This window comes from Ceratotherium simum, chromosome 6 (genome assembly GCF_057802395.1).
Source record: "Ceratotherium simum simum isolate JZ-2026a chromosome 6, ASM5780239v1, whole genome shotgun sequence".
Classification (NCBI taxonomy): domain Eukaryota; kingdom Metazoa; phylum Chordata; class Mammalia; order Perissodactyla; family Rhinocerotidae; genus Ceratotherium; species Ceratotherium simum.
In genome coordinates this window covers 60,423,638-60,445,533 of record NC_141905.1, presented here as the reverse complement: position 1 = coordinate 60,445,533, position 21,896 = coordinate 60,423,638, and the positions used below count along the sequence as shown (strand labels likewise).

Below are 21,896 nucleotides of genomic sequence, written 5' to 3'. Positions count from 1 at the left end.
CTCCAGATCTGAAATTGAATCTTATTCAGCTCCCATTGTCCACTCTGGGGAAAGAAGCCAGATTCCAATGTTCTTGATTACTATTCTTAAATGAATGAATGAACTGAAATTGAGCTCAGGTTCTTGTGTGTATCCTCTACCATACCCAGAGACCTAGGCCACCTGCCAGCCCTGTACTACCTCCATCCACAATCTGGAGAACAAATGTCTTCATGAGTTCTCAGCTGGATGTGTGTAGTCCCACAAGGAAAGCAGGGTGGCAGATGCAGTTATGGGCAAAGAAGCTCAGGATCTTTGCTGTCAGTCACCCCTTCAGGGGTTTAGCTTACACTGGTATCTAACTGAACATGTGCACATAGCTCGTTTCCCCATGTGTTTTATTACACAGAATTTTCTAATAACGGGACTGTTATTGAGAATCCTGAAGAACAGCAGGATGGAAAGGGGGCAACTCACTTTTGAATTGTGGCTTCCATGTCCTGGTCCCAGGTAAAGGAGGCCTCTGAAAACTGCACAGCTTTGTCTGTTAAGAAAAACGTCCCATCTTTTAGTCAGATGCAGGTCCCCACATCAGTTGGCCCTTTCTCAGTCCTCACGTGTCCCTCTCCACTTCCTCCAGTAGATCCCGAGATCACCTCTGTCAAGTGCTGGCTCCTATGCCAACAGGAGGCAAACAAATGCTCCTGGGATAAGACCAGAAGGTGCTTGCATATGAAGTTCTTTTTGATTCAGGAGTCCCAAGCTTGTTGGTAGCCCACATTCCTGACCTACAGACACTTGGGTACATTCTCAGGCCCTCTGTCACCTCACCTAGTCTCCTGGTACAAATTCCACCTGCATATGTACATCCAGCCACTCTCTACCCTGGATTCCAGACCCACTGCTCGCTCTGGCTGTGGATGCCCCTCAGTCCTTAAACCTCCAGAACCTGTGTGTTCTTTCACTCCATCCTAGGTTCCCAATTCCACATGCTTGGCTCCATCCTGCTTTCTAGATCTTTTGCAGGATTCCTTGCTTATCCTCAGAACAGCTGGCCCAGCTTTGCTTAGCAATCTGGCTAAGCAATCTGTTCTAAATGAAAACATAATTTAAGTAAAAACACTATGCTTATTATGCAAATATAAGTTCAAGAGCAGTCCCCTAGCTCTCCCTTCAACCAGTTTGCTGCTGCTGAGCCCTTGTCTATCAAAATTCTGGTGCCAGAAGTTTGGGAAGTAAATCCAAGTTCGTTTACCAAAGTTGCAGTCATGTCGAATGGCAGATGTGTCCAAGTCCTCCCCTCCCAAGTACTTCTCTATCCGTTCTACAGAAACACTGGCCTAGAGAAGGACACAAAGGATTGCAAGAATAAAATATCCAATGACAAGCACAAACAGGGAGAGGATTTTGACTTTGTCATCAGCCTTGGATGTGGAAGCACATAGTTAACCTGCTAGGCTTCTTGTCCATAATTTGCCATTTGCCAGAGCTGGAACCTCCCGACCCCATCACAGACTCACCTCAGCCACACCTCAGCCCTAGGACCATCCCACTCTGGACAGAGGAAAATTAAGATGCTCTGTTTCAGCTCCTCAGACAACTTGGTTGGGGGAGGTCAACTCTCCTGCTATCTCTCCAGTCTTTCTGGTTCCAGAAAATCTCTTGCCTCTCTCTAAGACATAACCTTAACTTCTATCTGGTTCTTGTAATTAGGCCCCTGGCGTGTTCTTCCTTAACTGAGTCCATGCCTTGATGAGTCATCCAGTGTCCTAACTGAGCCACTAATGGGACCCTCTGTAGGGGAGTTGGCCACGTCACCATAATGACCTTGCACATCTCCACATAGGCCACACAGGCCAACCTTAAATTGCAGCTGATCTAAGCTTTGGCAGAGCATCCTGTGGTCCTCCCGGAACATGAGAACTTGGGAGGATTTCCAGGAGCTTTTACAAGGATGTTTCTCACCTGCCTCCCTATCTTCCAGGGAGGCCGTCACAAGATGGTTCCTCATCACCATCTGGGTTTTGATGAAGCATTGGGCTTTCTGCTTTGCCCTCTCCTTAGAGTGTGACCACAGGCTGTAAAACTGCTCAGCTGCTGCATGGATCAGCTCCTCAGAAACAGAGTGCTCCACTGCCCCTGACGCATTGTCATCTGGCCCCTTTTGTTTCAGTGTCATCTTGTGCCACAGGGAATGCAAGGAGCTAGCACTTTTGCTGATCTTGCTTTTTTTATCTATGTAATAAACCATTTGAATCTAAAAAGAGTATGTTATTTTTTATTTTTAAGATTTTATTTATTTATTTATTTTTCCCCCAAAGCCCCAGTAGATAGTTGTATGTCATAGCTGCACATCCTTCTAGTTGCTGTATGTGGGACGTGGCCTCAGCATGGCCGGAGAAGCGGTGCGTCGGTGTGCGCCCGGGATCCGAACCTGGGCCTCCAGCAGTGGAGCGCACGCACTTAACCGCTAAGCCACGGGGCTGGCCCCAGCATGTTGTTTTTTATCAGCCCAATATGTCAGGGACAAGGAGGTCTTCTGCTAAACCCCAGTCCTTTCTATGGCCTGAGTTGTCGGAAGTCAGCCACCTCTGAAATGAGCGCAGATCACCACACTCCATCATCCTGGCTGCCTCACCAGTTGGCCATCTGCCCTGTGATCTTCTTCCTGAGGTCTGGTACCTGGTCCGTCTCAGTGGCTCTGCTTAGTGTTCAGGACCCAGACACTCCCTCTGGCCCATCCAAGGCCTCCTGAACTCCAAACTCACTTTCTGACAGCTTGAGACTCCCAAATTGCCTTTGGTTTTACCATCACATGGCTTCAAGCAAAGAGAGAGTCTTTCGTCTCCCTTCATGCCATAGTTCCCTAATGCCTAAATACCTCAAGAGCTTTGGGAAAATGTGGGGGAAACTGGGCTGAGAAAAGGGCTTAGAAATGTTCCAGGTGCCAGGGCTAATCATAATAATCTCACTAATGCTTTCACAAGCATTGTCTCCCTGTGAGGTAGATGAGATTGGTATGATCATCTTCATTTTATAGTCAGATAAACTGGGGCTGAGAGAGCTTGTGATATTACTAAGATCAAACCATTGTTCCCCAGAGACCAAACAAATCTCTCTAATTGCAAGTTCACCAGCAGAAGCTAGAAATGAGACATGTAAGGCCAGTCATTCTGTAATCTAAGGCTTTTAATCAGAGATAATCAGTTAACAGTGAGAGTTCCTACATACCTGGAGCACAGAGGAGACAAACATGGGAAGCATGCTCATGGGAAAGCGTAGGATATTGAAGAGGGTGATGGAGGTGAAAGCCTTTTCTGCAGTCAAAATATTATTGCTATCCACCAGGACGTAAACTGAAAATGTGGTCACAGACACCTGGAAAAGCAGTCATGAGCAATTTATTCCTAAAAGGGCTCAAGCAGCCTTGTGCTAAGTCTCAGGAATACAGCACATCAGAGTTGAAGGAGTCTTAGGGATTATCTCAACCTTCCCATGTTACAGATGATACAGCTGAGCCCAGAAGACGAGAAAATATCTTACCCATGGTCACCAAGTCAATTAATGGCATGCTGGGATGAGAGCTCAGGTCTCCTGGCTCCTATGTCAGTATTCCTTCCTCTATAGACCCATAGAGGCTCCCCAAGAAGACAAGAAGACAAGAAGCCTTTCTATGCAAACCACTCCTGGATGCCACATTCATGCTGAATATCCCAGCAACTTGCTCTGGGCTGCCAGACCACCAAATTGTATACAAGGGTGAAACTAGAGTTGGGGGCATGAGGTAGGAATAGCAGTTTGGGGAGTTGAGGAGTGGGCCTGAGTTCCCTGGATTTTGAGGTCAGGCCTAGAGGTGCTGGGCAGTCTATCTAGAACAGACCTTCTTCAGGAAGCTAACCCAGCCCACTGACTCATGTCACTCACCAGTACAGGAGTTAAGTACAAGAGAAATGTAATCACAGACTGCAATTGCCCAAAGGTCAGCAGGTTCTTGAGCTCTTTCTTCCGAAGGTTGTGGACTTGGTCTTTGAATGAAGGTTCCCAGGCAAAATATTTCAGGATCTAATAGGACAGAAAAGAGCACAGCTTACACTGTTGCCCTGAAAGGACACCAGGGGTGTCTCATCCACCCAGATTTTAGGATATACTCCCCAAAATTTGGGGGGTAGAAATACAGATTATAAAGTACGATTATAGAACGGTAGCTTGTATTTGCTAACAACCTACTATGTACAAATCATTTTATACACATTATCTTACTTAATCCTTATAACAACATTAGTGTGACCAACTGTCCCAGTTTGCCCGGGACTAAGGGTCTGCCCAGGACACGAGGTTTTTAGTACTAAACCCAGTGCAACTCAGGGAGAGTTAGTCCCCTAATTTTGAAGAATTATTGTATCCATTTTAACAATAAGGAAACAGGCTGAGAGAGGCTAAGTAACTTTCCCAAAGTCACCAAGCTAGCAAGCGGTAGAGCTCAGACTCAAAACAAGGTCTATCTTTTCATTTTGCCATGTTAGCAGAAAAGGCTCATCAGAGCTCTGTATGGAGAAATATCAGAGTTAAAAGAGGCCTCTGTTTCATTTTTAAGAAGTTTTTGGTAATTTTAAAATCCATGAATTCAAAACTACATATACATTAAACGAGAACTTATTGGTCACCTTTGGAAGATGAAATGCATCATTTTGAAAGCTAGTAAATAGAGGGAAAAAAGCAAGCATTTATCCTGCCTATCTAGTGCAAATTTTATTTTCAGGTAACCAACTAGTTGATTAAAAATAATTCTTCTTTATAGAATTCCAGCTAATTAATGTCAAAGGAATAATAGAATTAAAATATCACCCTTTTGCAACTCCTAATGAAAGAATAGATCAAGGCAATGATCATCAGTGACTGCTAAAATTTTTATGACAGTGATTTTCAACCTTGGCTGCATATTAGAATCACTTAGGGAGCTTTTAAAAAATATATATGACTGGGCCTCACCCCCAGAGAGTCCAATTTAAATGGTTTGAATTAGGCCCAAGCCTCAGTGGGTATTACGGATTTCTCAGGGGATCGAAATGTGCTACTAGGGCCACAGATCACAGCTCAAGGTGAAAGAATGGCAGGAATCTTAACAAGTGATGAATCAGGCTGACAACACCTGGACCCCTGACCACTCATCATCGTTGATGTTTGGAAGCACACAGCACCATCTGAAAGTATCCTGCCCCACCATCCCAACCAAAAAAAAAAAAAAAAAAAAATCATACCTAAATCTAATCAAGCCTCTAGATCTAACTACCAATTCATGAGGAAATAAGACAACCTGGTTTCTCCAATAGGACCAAAAAAAAGGGAAAGAGGGACTATTGTAGATTTAAAGCACTATCAACTAAATGCTATGTGTGACCATTTTTTGGATCCTTATTCAAAACTAACCAACAGTAAAACAAACAAACAAAAAAAGACATTTATGAGGCAATTAGGGAAGTTTAATGGCACCAAAGAATGATTGTTAACTTTTTTAACAATGATAACAGTGATAATGGTATTTTGGTTATTAAAAAATGAAGTCTTTCTTTTAGAAATACATACAAAGTATTTACAAATGAAATGATAAGATATCTGAGATTTACTTTAAAATAATCTAGCAGGGCATGAAGTGGGGAGTGAAGGTATGGATGAAACTAGTTAGGTCATGCTGATAATTATAGGAGCTGGGCGGTAAGTCCACGGGGGTTCATTCTATTGTTCTCCCTACTTTTGTGCACATTTGAAAATTTCTGCAGTGAAATGTAAAAACAAAACAAACCATTTAAGGTAAATAAATAGAAATCAAGGTTTAAAAGAGGGCCTGAGAGGGGTAGTAGGAGAAGAAATAGGAGACCGTGGGTGGAGGAGTCAGGAGTCACGTGACGAACCACAGGCCCAGAAGCAGGGCCTCTACCAGGGTTTGTTAAGGCCAAGAACCTACCGCTGCTGTCAATGCACACAGAAGGCCACCTACACTTGGCTTCTCACCTTGATCCCACTGAGAATCTCAGTCATGATCTTTAAACGTTTGTCTTTATTCTTCATATTTTTTACCTGCCAGGAAAAAGTAAAACAAAAACACAACACACTTCCATGTGAGAGGGTCCAGACTTGCTGCAGTCGCTAGGTCTCAGTGGCACCTGTGGCTGTCACTTGGTACGAACTTGAGGTGCCCTGTGGGATGCATCTCTCCCACTCTCCTCTCTTGGCTCACTCCACTCCTGCCACACCCATCTTCTCTCTGATCCTTGAACATGCCAAGCCCGTTTCTGCCCCCACAGCCTTGGCCTGCCCATGCCCACTTCCCAGGATGTTTGTCTCAAGGCTTGCTCTTTCACAGTCAGGTTTGTGTTGTTCAGAGCTCAGCTCAAATGTCCCCTCCTCACAGAGGTCTTTCCTGACCGCTTAATCTAAAACAACCACCCCCTCACTCACTATCACATCACCCTTTTTAATTCTCTGCGTAGTACTTATCATGACCTGATATTTTTCTTCTTTGCTTTTGTTTGTTATGACCTGACTCTCCACACCAAGTAGAACAGAAGCTCCACAAGAGCAAGAGCCTTGTCTAATTTGCTGCTGTGTTCCCAGAAAAGTAGGGTATGCAATAAATATTGTTAAAATAATTATTTGTAACTAAACGAATGCAAAACAATGAATAAATCATGCACACCACCGAGTCGAACCACTCAGCCTATGATTTCTGGCAGAGCTAAGGACCGTCCACATGGAGCCCTATCATCTCATGGTAGAAGGATTCATTGCTAAGATTTAGGCTTAAAGTTGGGTCACTCATGTGACTTCCCTGCATGGTTGGTTTATATTGCTATGATGGAAAAACAGGGCCAATAATCACAGTTCTAAGAACAGCCCTGAGGAGCAGGGTAGAAGAGCTATGCGCAGGGTCCCTGGGCAGCTCTTCCTTCTCCAGTCAGGCTCTTCCCTCTAACAGGAATGAAGATAGAGTATATAAACCCTAAGAGTGGTCAGAATATGAAAAGGGAAGATAGAGAAAGCCAAATTCATTTGGGATGATGGAAAGCCTTCTACCAGTTTTACCTTGCTCAAACTCCAAGAGTTAGAATAGAGTAAGCAAAAGACTTTAGAATTTGAAGAAGGTGTGTGTATCCCCAGGGTGACTCTGTTTCTTTACCTGAATAGCCCTATTCCTGGTGGCGAGTATCCCATTAACTGGGATTAGGAGCACCATCACCCCAACACCTGCTAAGACTGAGGGTCCCAACTCTATCCATAGGAAGTAGATGGATAAGGCAATCTGTAGTAAGGTTGACCACAGTGAGTGGATGAAACTGGTCACATCCATGAGCTTCTGGGCATCCACAGACATCAGGTTCACTATTTCTCCAACGGTGTATTGCTTCCTGGTCCGGTTGGATAGGGTCAGGGCCTAAAGATAAAGACTGGGATTGGGATCCATGGACAAGGCCAAAGATAGTGGAGAGTTAAAGGGGAAACTCAGGAAGTGAGAACACAGTAGAAGGACGGGCTCCATATGGATACAACTATTCCAAGGGGCTGTGCCTTCTTGCCTCCAAATCTTACAGTGTTTTCTCATTCTTGACCATTCTTTCCTGCTATTCCCACCTTCCCCAACCCCACCCTCCCACACATACTTCTTTGCTCAGAAAACTCCTATTTATCCTTTAGTGTCAGCTCAGATGGAATTTCTTCTGAGAAAACTTCCCTGACTCCCAAGTTTGGGTTAGATACCCCTCCTGTGTACCGCCATAACACCCTGTGCTTACCTCTGCCATTACCTTCATCACCCTGAACTGTAATTATTTTGTTATTCTATTTCTCTACCAGATGCAAACTCTATGAGGACAAGGGCTACATCTGTCCATTTCACTAGCATATCACATGGTTCACAGTAGTGAATCAAATACTGAAGGATGGAAGGAACAGAGGGATGAAGGGAGGAGGCATGTGTTGATTCTGACCTTGCAGACTTTCGATGTAGCAATGTTATTCGGAGCCATACTCTTATGAGGAGGTTGCAACCATTCCCAAGAAGGACAGAGCTCTTAGAATGGAGAGGAAAGCTGCAGGGTTCACACATTTGTTTATTGTTTGTTTGTTTATTCCTTATGGTAGAGAGATCAGAAAGCTGATACCCACAGATTTGTCAGTTACAACAATGCCCTGCCAAGAGACTTGGGGGTGGGTAGGCACTGAAACCAGCCTGCACTATGCTCACCAAGCCACCATCTGGTACAGGCTACATCTTCCTGGAGGAAAGAGAGCCTTCTAATTCCCACAAAAACAGTATATGGGCTACAAGTAGCTCTAGATATCCACCTCCATCCTCCTCCTAGAAGTTCTACTGTTATCTTAATCCACCAATACACTCTTCTTTGGAACATATAAGGATTTGGGGTTGTACAGTAAAAAGAGTGAAATCTCCTAAAATGTTAGGCCACCAAAGTTCTAGAGAAGTCAGTCTGTCGTTATGCCTCCCCTTTGGTACGGAAAAGCGAAAAAAAGTAACATCTAATTACCCTTCAAGGTAATCACTATGCTTTTCTTTTCTCAATAAACCTCAATAAAAAGTCAATAAATCTCAATAATGAAAAGTCATTAATTTAGTTCCAATAGCCCTTGTTTGGGGGCAGGTCCTGGCTATATGATTGTAGGCATTGAAATGACCTAAGCCTTACTTCTCTGTAAAATAGGGATAATGCGGTTACTTCACAGGGCTATGAATTGATAATATGTGAAAAACGTTTCATAACATTTATGAAGCATTGTCTAAATATATGAAATTGGTCAATTTTAAATTCTATTTTAGTAGCGATATTTATTTGAATGCAGGTCTCATTAAGGGCTATATTTTACAGATTCTTTATGGATTGTAACAGTTACAAAACCTGGAATATATTAAGAAACAAAATAGTGAGAATGAATCATCACAATTGTAAAAGTGTAACATTTGTAGAAATGGCTGAGACAGCCTGATTAGTGACCTCATATTCTGCAAACTAGCAGAAATCCAGTATCTCCAGAAGGAATAAGATTAAAAAATTAATCAGGAGGAAGACAAATTCCAGGGTGAGAGCATCTGGGAGTTCAAAGGACTTGACCAGACTTCTGATCTAAAGACATTTGGATTACCTGTCTGGGTCTCTTGACGTGTCAGTATCTACTCAGGGAAGACAAAGACACATTGGTGTTTTAAGAGAGGAAAGCAAAGGAGAAAACCAGGAACTGTAGTAGAGAAATCACTATGATGGAACTCCTTAGGGGTGGAAGAAAAGGCAACTGTTTGATGTTCTGACCTATAAAAAGTCCTATATCCTCACGGATGAATTTTCTCCTCAGGTTTGTAGTCACTGATCATAACTATTATATTTTCATTTCTTTCTTTCTATTTATTTGTTTTTTTAAATTGAGATATAATTGACTATTTTCATTTCTTAAGGGACAAAATGAGACTTCGTCTTGGTATTTATGACATAAGGAAAATACAGTTGCCCTGAGAAAGTTAAATGTTAAAAGCAACATAACAGAGGGAAGATGAGTAAAATTATCTTAAGGAAATGGAAAAGTTCCCAAGTCTGCAGAACTCAGTAACTAGAGTGAATGTATTTACAAATCAAAAAAAGGAGCCAGTTAGAGGTGGGGTTAGTCAGCCACTAAAGATTTAGACAAAGAAGTCATTAGGCAAATGCAAGTCTGGGGAGATGGAGCACTGGCTCATAGAGCATTCTAGTCTATGGTGAAATTGTAATTTGAGATGGACTTATGAGTTCAGGTTTTATGAGCCCAGTTTCATTCAGTATTTGGTTTGAATGTTGGTGGTTTTAAGAGTCTGTCCTTTGCAAGCTTCTTTTCTGACTATACATTCTTTCCCAAGGTGTTCTCACCTTGTTGAGACAAGTCAGAAGAGGGACAGGTATGCAAGCCTTCAAGGCTGAAAGGCAGATCCTGCCAACTTTCCCCTGGAGTGCATCCCCACACACACCACCCCCCCATGTCTATATACACACTTTTCATATTTTAATTTCCAAAGAAACATCTGAAGAAGGCTATATGGTTAATCAAAATCAAGTGCTGATGTCAGTTATCATTTCCATCAAATTTTCCTCAATCTTGGAATAAATGCTCACATTTACTAAAGGGATTTTCTTTGGTGATGTCTGACTTATCCCACTTACCTTCTTATATATACAAGCCATGACAGTTGCCCGTACTTTTGTGCCCAGCACAAAACACAGTTGAAAGTAACTCTGAAGGCAGAAAGACTGGATGAGGGCCACAACAAAGAAGAGGATTGCACAGACATATCCAGCCCACACATATGAGTCAGGGTCACTTGCGAAGGAGATCAGCCACCTGCCAGAGCAAAACTGAGTAAGTGATGCCCATCAAGCCTTCAAGTGCTCCTCACGCTCCTCGCACACAGCCAGCTACCCTACCCTACACCCTGTAGGTAACAGAGTGACCAGAACTGTCCAATGCTCTTGGAAGACCTGAGGTCCACAGTTGTGCCAATGTTCTTGTTTTTGCTTGAAGACAAGCAGCAAGAGCTTAGGGTTGATGACCCATGGCTGTGAGAAGCGATAATGAATGCTCCACAGAGCTGCCACTGCAATGCTTTGGCCCTGTCTTCCCCCACCCCCTGGTAAAAGAGGCTGTGGGGGACAAGTGGATTCATTCCTGGATAATGCAAGCCTGAAAAGGAATTAGGACATGTATCCAGCAAGAGTTAGAAGGGCTTCCCCTGGAGGATAGTTCATTCCGTAGATCCCAGCAGACTGTGAAGTCTTGTCATGATTAACCTAAACCTCCCACTGAATGCTGTGACTGTGGAGTGAAGAGATCACAAGATACACTAGGTACAAGGCTCTTCTGGGGTATGCTGCCCACCTCTTGGACATGGCTCAGCCTACAGCAGTTCCGTTTAACAAGAAAGGACCCCTAACAAGTATCTGACTTCCTGTGAGGGGAGGGATGTGGAAAAGAAGGAGGCTAACGGATATATCATCTTACATCTTGAAAATTGCCTTGTGCTTTTCACAAACACAATGGTGTAAGGTGGAAGAAAATTATAAGCATTTTAAAAAATGAGAATTTACTAATACACTCCTGCCTGCATAAAGAAGGCGCAAAAGGGAGAATGGCAGAGGAGGCCCTGTAAAGGACAACCCAAGGCCCAGGGACTCACTTCTGCAGCTGAGGATTCAGAAACGTGAGGATGTCATACACTAGCTTCAGTAGGAATGATTTCAGGAGTATGACGTGGAAAGTTTTGAAGAGGGCCATGACCAACCAGGACTTGGGATAGTCTTTTGTGGTCCCAGACTTCTTTTTTTTCTTTTTAGCTTCTTCCTAGGTACAAAACAAAACAACAACAGTGCCCACAGAGCTGTGTAGTTTAAGACTGTCCTGCACCGAACAGCTCCACAGTGTTAACCCTCTTGAGCCCTGTTGCCTTCTTTGTATGGGTTTTGGTCCTCTCCTCACTACCTGGTCACCGTCCACCCTTTTAGCCACCATCACTGTTCCCCTTTCCCCTCCTAACTGATGCTTACAATCTATTTTGGATTAGGAAAACAGGCAACTAAACTGGTGAGAACACCACATAAAAATAAAAAACAGACCCTGAGTGGGGGCCTGAGGGGCAATCCTGTGACTGAAGGGTGTGGACATGATAATATTTATCTTTTAGATGCTGTGAAGCCTTTTCATTCTTTTCCTGCTTGTGGTTGCTGTGGGTTGAATTGTGTCCCCTCCCCCAAAGATATGTTGAAGTCCTAGCCCCTAGTACCTTAGAATGTACCATTATTTAGAAATAGGACTTTTGCAGACATAATCAAGTTAAGATGAGGTCATTAGGATGGGCCCTACTCCAATATGACTGGTGTCCGTATAAGAAGAGAAGAGACACAGAAAGAAGACGACAGAGAAAGAGATTGGAGTGATGCATCCATTAGCCAAGGAATGCCAAGGATTGCTGACAAAAACCAGAAGGTAAAAGAGGAATGGGTTTCTCCTCTACAGGTTTCGGAGGGAGCGTCAATACTTTGATCTCAGACTTCTGGCCTCCTGAGCTGTGAGACAATAAATTTCTGTTGTTTTAACCCACGCAGTTTGTGCTACTAGTTTCAGCGGCCCTGGGAATCTAACACATGGGGCCTTACCACTCACTCACCAGCCCCTTCCTTTTCCTATGTTTTGTCCTCCTCATTATATTCTCCAGAGTCCCACCAAGCCCCAAATTCTAGCTTCCCAGCCTCAGTTTCCAGGTTTTTATACCAGTGACACCCTCTTGTAATTTTTCTCACTGTGGTCCCATCTCATCAGTCTCTCTTGCCTGGACAACTGCCCCAATATGCCTCCCAGCTTTCAGTCTTGCCCCTCAACCATCCATTCTCCCAGCAGCAGCCCAAGTGGGCTTTGAAAAATATGAATCTGATCTCATTACTCCTCTGCTTAAAACCTCCCACTGGCTTTCCATCAGACTTCTTACCATGGTCCAAAAGGGTCTACACTGCTTAATCCTATCCACTTCCCTGAGCTCCTCTCACCCCACACTCAGTCTCTCTCTCCATGCTCCCGAACCTTCTTTCAGTTCTTTAAATGAGCCACACATTCCCCTCTCAGCCTCACACTCTTACTCCCTCTGACTGGAATACCCTTCCTTCTGATGGTCCCTCAGACGGACTCTTCTCATCGTTTGGATCTCTGCTCAAATATCACCTCCTCTGAGAAGCCTCCCCTATTACCTTAAAGTAGCACTTCACTCCAAATACATTAACATGTTCTATTTTCTTACTAGTGTTTGTTACTTTCAAAGAGTAACATCAGTATTGATTTATTGTTTATTTTCTAGCTGTTTAAACTCTTTCAAGCTGTTCCTTGTACCCAGTGCCCAGAATGGTCTCTGACACACAGTACTTAATAAATATTTTTGAGTGAATAAATAAGCTGCTAATGCTAAATCTCACCCAGGTACAAATTCTAGTAATGCTAAGGTATTATTTTATTTTATTTTTCTATTTTTAAAGACATTTTGTTATAGAAAATTTCAAATATACCCAAAAGGAGAGAGAATAGTATATTATACCCCCATGTATCCATGACTAAGGTATTATTAGTATTGTGAATACTACTAATAATATAAAATGCACTGCAAAGCATGAAGTGCTGTCAAAATATAAGGACAGAATCACCATGACACTGATGTCCTCTTGCCAGAGACATACAGCACATTCGCAGAGACACTCATGGGAAAATTACCAGGACAAGGACATCTTGGCTTTGACTCTCATTCTTGTTCAAGCCGTGTAGCTTGGTTCCAGAGTTTCGCTGAGAGTTCTTCTGCTGCCATCTCTGGAGTGCCCGCCTGGCCTTCTGCAGCTCTCCTGTCATGTACACTTCAAACCGGCTGACTAGTGTCTTGGTTTTAGTCTCTTCATCAACATCCCAGACATCTTCAAGTGTCAGAGGGTGTTTGTAACCTTTCAGAACAATGCTGAAACAAGAGTGACCCACAGGCTGAGACCCTACAGGCTGGGTCAGAGGCTGCCTCTATCAAAACCATCCAGTTCTGGGATGAAGGGACAGAAGGATGGGACTTCTCCCTTGCCTCACTACCCCATCTCCTGGCCTTCTGAACTTGAAAGAGGAGTGGAGGCCGGCTCTGTGGCTTGGCGGTTAAGTGCGCGCGCTCTGATGCTGGCGGCCCGGGTTCGGATCCCGGGCGCGCCCCAAGGCACCACTTCTCCGACCAACCCGGGGCCGAGTCCCACGTACAGCAACTAGAAGGATGTGAACCTATGACATACAACTATCTACTGGGGCTTTGGGGGGAAAAAAATGAATAAATAAAATCTTTAAAAAAAAAAAAAAAAAAAAAAAAAAAAAAAAAGAAAGAGGAGTGGAGAGAGCAGAAAAGGGAGCAGGTGGGGGTAATGGAGGGTGGGAGAAGACAACAAGAGAAGGGAAAGGGGAAGGGCACTATGGAATTAAAAGCCAAAAGATCATCACCTCCCCCGTTCCTGCTCCTTCCTCCTCAAACACTGGCTACCTTTCTGACGCTCTGGTGTGTCTTTGAGGTGCCTCCACAATGCCCTTAAGGAAATGAGCAGAACTGGAGGCCGACTCTATACTGTTTCTCTAGATCAGGGCTCCTCAACCTGGGATTTGAGAACATGGATGGAAGATAAAGTACATCTTTATTTTTATTGGCTTCTAACTGAAATTTAGCCTTTCCTTTCAATATGAGTATAGGCAACCAACCACAGTTGTAAAAAGAAATACCTGTGCCTTTGTCACCAGGAGACATCACAGATGTTTTCATGGCTAATTTATGCTCATCGCTACTTTGAAATTATGGTCATTATTAGATCCCTCCCTAGATCTTGTTATTTAATGCATTAATAAAGAAGTACATGTATTACTATATTATAAATTTGGTGTTTTAAAAAATATTTTGGTAACTACATTTCAATACATTTGGGTTCCCTTATAATCCTATGTTTTTTATTTTATGCACTTAACTATACTATCTGAGAAGGGATTCATGGATGTTACCAGCCTGCCAAGGGGTCCATGGAACTACAAAGGCCAAGGATGCCTGCTGCAGATCCTCTGTTAGTCCAGGCCAGCTAGTTCATCTCTTACCCTCCAAATTTGTGCCACACTGCCTGCCCCCAAATTTCCCTTTTCCTGTCCTACTGCCTTCTTTTCCTACTGTCCTTCCTTTTCTCCGTGGAACCCCCAGGCTACCAAGAGCAAATCTCCCCCATCCTCTCCTCAGCATTCCAATCTGCCCAATGAAGGAAATAAATTAAATTGATCTGTAAATTTTAAAATTCTCTGACTCTAAGTAGAGGAGAAATGGAGGTCACAGGAGGCATGTCCATCACTTGCAGGAGAGTGAGGGGATAGAGATAATAGACAACTCATACTCCAGGCATTTCCTACCTGTCATACCAACTAAAGGTAATGCTACTCAGAAATGAAGCCGTGGATGATGGATCCTGTAAGACGCACAAAAAATCAGAAAGTAAATCAATTGGAAACAGGAACTCTATGGGACTCTAAAATCAGAAACTGAATTTTCTAAGTACGATGTTGTGCTAGAAACTAGATATGTTACTGAAATAGGCTGAACAACATATATGTATTTGGAGACTCTAAGGTCACCAATAGAATGACCATCAAATTTTTTGGCATAGACATACAAGTTAAATGTCTATGCTGAAGATTGGTGGGTCAGTATAAAAGTCAATATTTCCATGCTCTAGTCACCTTCTGTTTCTTTATGTCATAAAATGGTCCATACTACTGTATTCTGGGCTCATGGGACCTCTGCGAGACCGAGACATCTCAAAGTCACATTTGTCAAGATAATGTATGAGGTGGGTATATTTAGAGTCTCACATTTGATGAGTCATCTTTTTCTGAAAATGCTGAAAGGATCAGGATTAGGATCTGGAATGCATAGCAGATGAAGAACAGGCTGGAGTAGGCCAGATTAGAATTGCTGTCCTATGGGAAAAAAAAACAACAACAACCAAAAAACAGAGATAATGAGACTTTTATCCAAATTAAATCTAAACAGCCCATATATGTCAATGCTTGTCTTTAAAGTCTATTATCAAATCCCCTAAATACAATTCTATTCTGGAGCACAGCTCACTTTATGCCCTTTACTCCAACTTAGAAGTTACCCAGCAATTTCTCCTCATGTCACCTTCTCTTTCCTCCTTACCTTTAAGAGTGTCCGGATCAGAGTCTGAAATTGGAAAGTGCCACAGATTATTGAGAGAATCCAGAAAATGGACAGGAACCAAGAGTCCTTCTGCACGCACCATCGCCTGCTGTGTTGGATCAGCACAACCAGGAGCTAAAGAGAATTTCATATCAAGTTCTGAAAAAGATTATCACTAACCAAGGACAAGAGGCAAGAAGGGTGTCAGAGAACAGAGGAGGAAAGGAGAGGTGAAGGAGAAGATTGTTGTAACTAATCTGACCAGGTAGAAAGCACACAAATTCCAAATTGTAGACTTCTTCTCTGATACTATCCAAATTTCTCTTTCAGGGCCTCAGTGCTCTCCCTGGGACCCCCTTCCCTGCCTCATTTCTATTCACTACACTTGGGTGGGGAGTTAGCGAAGAACACAGAAATTCATCGTCTACATTTTAATGGAGTTACTTTGGGAGGCAGAAAAACCTTTTCAAGACCCAAGGAAATTAATTTCAGGCATTACAGTAGTCAGGCGGGGGCGCCAGATTTTGCTGGATAGGTGCAAGGTGTCTGTATGACGATTTTCTAATATTAGACTAAGCAATTAATAAAAAAAATTTGCCTTGTAATATCTCACTTAGATATAATTAATCAAATGTTAGTTTCCGGGCCGGCCCTGTGGCTTGGTGGTTAAGTGCGCGCGCTGCGATGCTGGCGGCCTGGGTTCGGATCCCGGGTGCGCATCGAGGCACCACTTCTCTGTCCAGCCTGAGGCCGAGTCCCACATACAGCAACTAGAAGGATGTGCAGCTGTGACATACAACTATCTACTGGGGCTTTGGGGGCAAAAAATAAATAAAAACCTTTAAAAAAAAAAAAAAATGTTAGTTTCCTAGATCTAGTACTGTGCTGGTAAACCAACATTCTCAAAAAAAAAAAAAAGCCATGACTTGTAGCCTTTGTCAATTTCCATTGTGTAAATATTCCCACTATGGTGGATTTCAAGCTCCAACATGATGTCACTAAACATAGGATTGGGAAGAGATGCACACAACCAGCTCTGTGAGCTGGCCTCAGCACACCACTGCCTAGATTCTTCTTTCTTTGTTTTATAACAATGGTAACAAACAATAATGCCTACAGGGGCCGGGCAGCCCATGTTACTGAGTGAAGTGAGGGTGGGGGACTGTACTGAGCACATGCCTGGTCTAATGGGGGCAACTGCTACTCAGTCCTAGCTGACCATTGCCCTGTGGGAATGTAGGCCCGTAGTTGCCAGACATTCTGATTTTTCAAGGAAGTTTGGAAATCCAAATAATTATATGGCATCCTCCTCTTTTAAAATGATGGCATCTAACTCCATTGTGTTTTAAACCACTGTACAGGCCCCCCAAAAAAACTTGCCTGCAGGAGAGGCAGCAGTTTCTGTCATCAAGTTTATACAAACAACTCTAGACTCAGTGATCCATTGATTAGAGTCACCAGTCAGTCGATTTAAAACTAATATTTAGAAAATTTTTTTACATTAAGAAAGTTGAATTTCATGTACGAGCCTTAGATGGCAAGATATGCAGGCATAAGTTACACATTTCAGTCACTAAAGCTAGTACTTACCCTAGGGAAAAGACTCTATAAACTAGTGTTCAAAAGAAGATAAAAAGCTAATATTTGTTTTACCCCATTACATCCAAACTTTGCCTCACCACAGGTCCCTTAAAAAAGGTAGATGAAATTGGACTTTATTTCACTCCAAAAGAGCAAATTTCAGCTAGATAACTATAAATAGAGAAAATAAACAGGACAGAAGTGGTGACGGGCCTTACCCATGTGCCCAGGTAGAGGATTGGATTGGTATATCTGATGGCAGGGACTGTAGCTTGTCCAGAGTCTTCTGTGAGTACAAAGATCAACTCTATGGCTGCTAGAATAAAAAGAAACACAACAAGCACCTGAGAAGGGAAAAAGACCAGTGTTAGGAGGATATCAGTCTTTAGAACAGAATGGTTCCCAGTAATGAATGGTAAAAATGGTATGCAGTGATTCAGGTAACACACTCAATAAATATTTCTGGAATAATATAGTTGATTCAATAAATATTTCTGGATACATATAGTTCAAGCAATGGAATAAAGTTCAAAGTATGCTATAATAAGTGTTTTTAAGGAATGTTTTAGTGCGATGGTTTTAAAATATGTCCACAAATTCTTTGATATTCCTTCAAAAATTAAAGTTTTGTTTCCCTTCCCTTGAGTGTGGGCTGAACTCAGGGACTCCCGTCTAATGAATAGAATGTGGCGGTAGTTTCAGTGCGAGACTTTCAAAAATAGGTAATAGAAAGCAAGGTGGTTTCCTCCTTGTTCTCTCTCTCAGATCACTCACTGCTGGGACAGCTACCAGCCCCATCATGAAGACACTCAAGTAGCTATATGGAGAGGTGCACTTGGTAAGGGACTGAGGCCTTCTGCCAACAGCCATGTGAGTGAGTCATCTTAGAAGCAGATGCTCTGGTCCCAGTCAAGCCTTCAGATGACACAGCCAGCATATTAACTGTAACCTCATGAGAAATCCTGAAGTAGAACCCAGATAAGCTACTCCCAAATTCCTGACCCATAGAAACTGTAAGATTAAAAAAATGTTTATTTTTAAGCTGCTAAGTTTTGGGGTAATTTGTTACACAACAACAGATAACAAATACAATAGATTTAAAGGGGGACTTCTTCACCCCAATTGGGATGGCACTATTCCCTTTCCTTGGTCATTAGTCCTAGCCTTTTCCCCACATAACCTTTGAAGTTAATGTTGCAACGATTGGGACTATGTCACCCTAGGATGACGCCAAACCAATCAATATTTGTCCTATGAGCTCATAAAACAAGATACACATTGCATTGTTCTGAATGACTATGCCCCACCTATCAGGATGGAAAATTACTCCCTCCATTAAGGAGGTCCACCAGGATCTTAGCCCTCAAAATGAAGATCTTTAGTACCATCTCCCCTACCCTCATCACCTTCTACTCCCATCCATCTATCCTTACTCATTGCCATAAGTTTCATTATCCAAGAATGGCTCAGGCAGAGATATTGGGCCCTTTGTAATGAAAAGCAGCCAAGGAGGAAGATGAATGCACCTTTAACTAATAGGACCAGTGCAATTATTTAGCAAGGCATAGAGTCAAAGACATGTTGATAAGCAGATACATTTTTCTCAAGTATATAATTCATTATATTGTGCTTTTTCACATGAGACTATGAGGTTTTTATGGAAAAAATAATAGCTTCTGAAGTGGTAAGTTATATTTGCCTTTAGGTAAATTAGGAGACAAAATAGAGCAAAGTGGAGCTAAAGCACCCACCCTTGAGGATGACTAGGTAAAGAGAAATGCTAACCAGCAGACCACTCCTCAGGCCAAGGAAAAGGAGGGAGTCTTGCCACAGGCTTACATATATTAAACTCTTACAAACTGATTAGAAATACTCTGAGCAATCCATATCAAAAAGGACCAATATACGTTATAAACAACTCCTACAAAGCAATTTAAAAAAAACAACAAACTAACAACTCAGTGCAAAACATGGGCATAGAATATAAACAGGTAATGTAAAGAAAAAAACACAAATGGCTTTTAAACATACGAAAAGATGCTCAACCTTACTAATAATAAGAGAGTGCAATTTCAAATTATGACGACATACCATTTTTCGCTTAACTGATTAGCAAATATCAAAAAGTTTAATAAAAAATTGGTGAGACTGAGGAAAAAATTCTACGAAGAGTAGCTTGTACTATCTATAAAAATTTTGAATCCACATACCCTTAATCCAGTAATTTCATTTCTAGGAATTTATCCTACAGACACACACATATGTACAAAGCTAGTTATTGCACCATGGCTTATGACGCCAGAAGGTTAAAAACCACTGAAATTTCTATCATATAGGGCACATACATTATGCTACATCCAAATAACAGTATCTCAAGTAGTCATTAAAAAGAAAGAAAATGGGCCGGCCCCATGGCTTAGTGGTTAAGTGCTCGCGCTCCGCTACTGGGGGCCCAGGTTCGGATCCCGGGCATGCACCGATGCACCGCTTTTCCGGCCATGCTGAGGCCGTGTCCCACATACAGCAACTAGAAGGATGTGCAGCTATGACATATAACTATCTACTGGGGCTTTGGGGGCAAAAAAAAAGAGGAGGATTGGCAATAGATGTTAGCTCAGAGCCGGTCTTCCTTAGCAAAAAGAGGAGGATTAGCATGGATGTTAGCTCAGGGCTGATATTCCTCACAAAAAAAAAAAAAAAGAAAGAAAGAAATAGATCTTTATGTGCTAAAATGGAAGGATCTCCAAGAAACAGAAAGTATATATAATACACTAACATTTGTGTGAAAAAATATACATATGCAGGTGTTCGTACAAGCATGGGTTACTTCTGGAAGGGTATACAAGGAACTAGGATTTATGGCTGCCAACTCAAACAGGAATGAGTGACTAGCATATTGTGTACCTTTTGTACCTTTTGAATTTTGTAACTCTCTGGGAATTATCTACTCAAAAAGTTAAATACACTAACACCCCATTTAAAAAATGAGCAAGTGATGTGAACAGACAATTCACAAATGAAGAAATATTCTTGACAAATGTTTAAAAATCAACTGTGTAAGTACCTATAGAAATACAAAGTAAAACAACAGGATGACATTTTTGCATATAAAATTAAAGTAAAATATGTTACTCAGTGATGGCAAGGGTGCAGAGATACAGATTTTAACACATTTTTGGTGAGAATACAGACTGGTAAAAACCTTCCCAGATTATAAAAATTTTCTATTGTTACAAAGGCCTCAAACTGCTCATATAATTTGTTATAGTAATTCTACTTTTAAGAATCCTTTCTGGGCCGGCCCCATGGCTTAGCGGTTAAGTGTGCACGCTCCGCTACTGGCGTCCCAGGTTCGGATCCAGGGCGCGCACCCATGCACCGCTTCTCTGGCCATGCTGAGGCCGTGTCCCACGTACAGCAACTAGCAGGATGTGCAACTATGACATACAACTATCTACTGGGGCTTTGGGGAAAAAAAGGAGGAGGATTGGCAATAGATGTTAGCTCAGAGCCGGTCTTCCTCAGCAAAAAGAGGAGGATTAGCATGGATGTTAGCTCAGGGCTGATCTTCCTCACAAAAAAAAAAGAATCTTTTCTGAGGAAATAATCTGAATTGTAGGCAAATATTTATGCACAAGAATGTTAATTGGAGTCTCATTTTTAATAGTGAATAATTTATAAAACCTAAAATAACCCAAAACAGTGGTGGAGGGGTTTATTGGGAGGAGTTAATGTTGCATGAGTTGTTAAAATAAATTAAGGTATACTCATGTGATGAACTATTTTGTAGTCATCAAAATTATGTTTAAGAATAATGTTGGGCCGGCCCTGTGGCTTGGTGGTTAAGTGCGCGCGCTGCGATGCTGGCAGCCCGGGTTCGGATCCCGGGTGCGCATTGAGGCACCACTTCTCTGTCCATCCTGGGGCCGAGTCCCACATACAGCAACTAGAAGGGTGTGCAGCTATGACATACAACTATCTACTGGGGCTTTGGGGGCAAAAAATAAAATAAATAAAAAAAAAAAAAAAAAAAAAGAATAATGTTAACAACACTCAGAAATGCTTTTTATATCATCTAAAGTGAAAAAAGTAGACTACAAAATTGCATATACAATGAATTCAATTATGTTTTTAAAATATTCATAGAAAAAGATGGGAGTTTCTAGTTCAAGATGCCAGGTTTAGTATGCTTGTTTATCTCCCATCTTTCTCCAACCCATTGAAATGATGGCCGAGAAGCACCGAAGAAATAAATCCATACTAGCACTGAGAATATGAATGGAGAAGGGTGAACTCAGTAGATCAGATTAAGTTTTAGAAGACAAAAATCAAGTGTGCCAATAGTGACAGGGAAAAGAGTAGAGAAAACTGTGGCCCAAAACACACACAAGAAAAGGCAGCAGTGAAAGGGGAGCCTGAGATAGACATGCCTGGCTGCTGTGCTTGTATCTTCTGTCTGCCCGGTCAGATTCACTCTCCACCCTTGTCCCTTCAAGCCTAGAGTGGTAACAGTTTGCTGTCAAGCCCTACGTCCCTTTGTAAATACAACCTTATATTATCTTATTTTGCCTCAGCT

At 42.2% G+C, this 21,896-nt stretch overlaps 1 protein-coding gene across 1 annotated transcript in view; it reads right to left on the bottom strand.

Moving 5' to 3' along the window:
* ABCC2 (ATP binding cassette subfamily C member 2) overlaps positions 1–21,896 on the bottom strand; it is a 65,746-nt gene that overhangs the window by 28,561 nt on the left and 15,289 nt on the right. The window contains exons 4-16 of the mRNA XM_087432428.1: positions 17,539–17,664; positions 15,740–15,874; positions 15,409–15,516; positions 14,950–15,005; positions 13,261–13,495; positions 11,186–11,349; positions 10,176–10,353; positions 7,154–7,408; positions 5,989–6,054; positions 3,904–4,041; positions 3,211–3,357; positions 1,235–1,319; positions 457–523 (exon numbers count right to left, since the gene is read on the bottom strand). Coding sequence (XP_087288554.1) covers positions 457–523; positions 1,235–1,319; positions 3,211–3,357; positions 3,904–4,041; positions 5,989–6,054; positions 7,154–7,408; positions 10,176–10,353; positions 11,186–11,349; positions 13,261–13,495; positions 14,950–15,005; positions 15,409–15,516; positions 15,740–15,874; positions 17,539–17,664 — 1,760 coding nt within the window. The remainder of the gene's footprint in view (positions 1–456; positions 524–1,234; positions 1,320–3,210; positions 3,358–3,903; positions 4,042–5,988; positions 6,055–7,153; positions 7,409–10,175; positions 10,354–11,185; positions 11,350–13,260; positions 13,496–14,949; positions 15,006–15,408; positions 15,517–15,739; positions 15,875–17,538; positions 17,665–21,896) is intronic.